General features: G+C 51.5%; 1 protein-coding gene across 1 annotated transcript; it reads left to right on the top strand.

Moving 5' to 3' along the window:
* Positions 1 to 232: 232 nt before the first annotated feature.
* LOC142000333 (C-C motif chemokine 3-like) lies at positions 233 to 1988 on the top strand. The gene is made up of 3 exons (XM_074974524.1): positions 233 to 366; positions 728 to 842; positions 1901 to 1988. The coding sequence occupies exons 1-3, from the start codon at positions 294 to 296 to the stop codon at positions 1986 to 1988; spliced, it is 276 nt and encodes a 91-aa protein (XP_074830625.1). The 5' UTR covers positions 233 to 293.
* Positions 1989 to 2875: the final 887 nt, after the last annotated feature.

The following is a 2875-nucleotide window of genomic DNA, read 5'->3' as shown; positions in this document are numbered from 1 at the left end:
ATGGACTCATGTCCTCGCTTCCTTTGTCCTTTTTCCAGGACTTTTGATGACCTAAACTCCAAAATGGAATTTGAGAGTCACTCTAGATTTCAACTTCCTCTTTGATTTCTCAACTCAGCAAAATTTGGGTCTGTGTGTCGTCATTGACTTGGCATGATGTGTGCGTTTCCCTAAAACGCCGCTGTATAAAGCCGGCACAAGGGCCTGTGGTTCAGCATCAGAGACAGGAGGAGAACTTGAAAGAATCCCAGCTCTGGTTCTGCTGCTGCCGCTCCTCCTCGCCCAGCAGAAGCATGAAGGTCTGTGTGGCTGCCTTCGCGGTTCTCCTCATCGCTGCCCTCTGCTCCCAGGTCCATTCTCAGCTTGGTAAGTCCTGTTTCTTTTCTGCCCTTCTGCAGCGCTCGGAGCTCTCACTTTCACTGGGGTTCAGACTACGTCAAGGTGGGGTTCAGGTGTAGGAAGGTGCGTCCCTCATTCTGACACTGCGGCTTGTAGTGACCCAGCCTGGTTGGGAGGGAGCCCATGAAACAGCCATAAACTTCAGTTGGTCGAGATGAACGATCTCAGGGGTCTTCCTGCTCTGAGATGCCTGGGAACAGTGACAGTGAGGGGTGGAGCTGAGGGTCAGTTAACCCGATTGGGACTGCAGGAGAAGCCTTCAGATCCTCAGACACCGTCAGCGAGGGGTTAGAGAGAATCGTCAGGCAAGTCTCTTCTTTCCTTCCAGATGGCGTCAACACCCCAACTTCCTGCTGCTTCAGCCATGTTGCCAAGCCAATCCCACGGAGCCTTGTGGTGAAGTACCGGCACACCAGCAGCAAGTGCTCCTTGCCGGCTGTAATGTGAGTATGATTTCCGGCCAGACGTTCTATGTTCATGCAGAGAAACAACCCCATAGGATGAACGGATGGGGGAGGGAATCTGCAGGGTTCTTGTGAAACAAATGTCAAAGTCATTTTTAATCCTGGGGTGAAAGACAATTATGCAAAAGTTCTCCACATTCCCCTGTGACCCTTGGATGCAACAATTCTAGAGGCCTTCAAAATACCTACAATAGGTATGTACAGAGAGCAAGGCGGGATTGATGTTTTGCAGACCCACGGAGAAGGTTCATGCTTGAGCCCTTGGGCTCTTGTATCAGGGACTGACACAGCTTTCAGTTCCCCGAGTAACTCAGCAGCAGGGGTTTGGGAAAGCATTCTCCTGCAGCTCTCTTTGAGCAGAAAGCAGGGCCTCAGAGGGCAGCAAGAAAGCTGGGGTATCTTGAGCATTCCAGTCGGGGCAGACGGGGCCAGAGCCACAGCTGGGGTAAATGGGCATAGCCACACCTGCTGTGGCTCTAACCTGCAAGCACACCACTAGTGAGAGTAACAAAGGGTGGGCAGGGGACAGACTGAGGTAGAAGAAGGGTTACAGCAGTGATCCCCCGGGTCACTCAGATTCGGGATATGCACTATTTTAGATGATCACTGATACTCATTGCATGGGCATGGAGGAAGAAATGAGTCAGCAGAAGGGATATGCATGGAGCCAGGGTAGTGGCTCAGTGGGACCAGAATTGAGGAGGATGTCCCTTATGTCAAGAGCTGGACATTGCACCGGGGTAAGGTCACCTGCTGGGGTGAGCCCAGGTGGTAACGTCAAAGCTGGAGACGCTGATCCAGTGACAGTGGTGCAGCCAGGCACAGCTCAGCTTCTCCGCAGTAAGGTGCCGCGAAGGTTTCACCTTTACAAAAGCGGAGTCCTCACTGGCTGACTATTCTTAACAATGCTCAGTCTTCTTGGCCAACACAGAACCCATGTGGTCTCCACGACCTGCTCGGCCGTAGCTTGTGTCCCAGGGGATCCACTTTCCTTCTTCTCCCTGTGAAGATTCTGAACCGAGTTTTTATCTCTGCAGCTTTACCACGAAAAAAGGCCGGGAAGTCTGCTCCGATCCCAACGCACGATGGGTCCAGGAGCATGTCAAGCATGTGAAACAAAACTGACAAGCCCCTGACGGCAATAGCTGCTGGCGACCGTCCCGAAAGTCCTCGGGGGTTTCGGGAGGCAATTGCTCCTCCCACAAAGAATTTATTTTAATATATTATTTGTAATGTTTATTTCTGAACTGGAACAACAATTTATTATATTTAAATGATTTGTGCTTAAGTTAAATCAATGTCAATTTCTTTTGATCGAACAAAATACAAAATGCAATTGAAATATTCGGCTGTGCCTGTTAATGAGGATTTAGGATTCAAAATCATAAAATGTGACGTGTTAAGAACGATATCTGGGCCGACACACCTTTGAATGCTCTGGGCTGTCTCTCTGAAGCTTTTGCAGGAGTGATCCCTGATCTGGGGGCTGAGGGTCTCGGCAGCATGCCTCTGGCGATATCAGTTCCCAATGAAAATAATCCAACCCCAGCCCTTTGCAGCTGGAAGTAAAAGGGAGAAGGCTGAAAAACCACGTTATGTTTGTAAAGCAAGGGTGAGATGCACCTGCAGTGGAGCAGAGTGGGGCAGGGCTTGGAGTCACGCGTGAACCACTCTAGTCAAGGATGGGGGAAGGAGTATGGCCTGGGGGTTAGAACACTGGGGCTCAACCTTTCCAATACTGGGCCCCTCCCTGACTTAGCAACGTGGAAGGAGAGGGCGGTTGTGACCCCCTGATTCCTGTTCATGACCCCCCCCCAAGACTCAGGACCCCCCAGTTGAGAACCAGCAGGTGGGAGGATCCACAGGTCTGGAAGCCAGGTTGGTGGCTCCTCGGCAGCTGCTGAGTTCATACTGCCACCTCTGGCAAATGGGAGAACTGCAACCTATGAGTCCTATTGGCTCATGCCCCACTGGATGTCCCGCCCACAGAGGCCCTGAGTGGCAGTGCCCAC

This window comes from Natator depressus, chromosome 17 (genome assembly GCF_965152275.1).
Source record: "Natator depressus isolate rNatDep1 chromosome 17, rNatDep2.hap1, whole genome shotgun sequence".
Taxonomy (NCBI): Eukaryota; Metazoa; Chordata; order Testudines; family Cheloniidae; genus Natator; species Natator depressus.
The sequence above is the reverse complement of the archived record's forward strand: the minus strand, read 5'-3'. Positions and strand labels throughout refer to the sequence as shown.

What these genes read in the sequence shown, in the direction of transcription:
- LOC142000333 (XM_074974524.1), top strand. Translation starts at nt 294, where the DNA reads ATGAAGGTCTGTGTGGCTGCCTTCGCGGTTCTCCTCATCGCTGCCCTC. An exon ending in CCAGGTCCATTCTCAGCTTG is followed by an intron (nt 367 to 727) that starts GTAAGTCCTGTT and finishes CTTTCCTTCCAG; the next exon opens with ATGGCGTCAACACCCCAACT. An exon ending in TGCTCCTTGCCGGCTGTAAT is followed by an intron (nt 843 to 1,900) that starts GTGAGTATGATT and finishes TTATCTCTGCAG; the next exon opens with CTTTACCACGAAAAAAGGCC.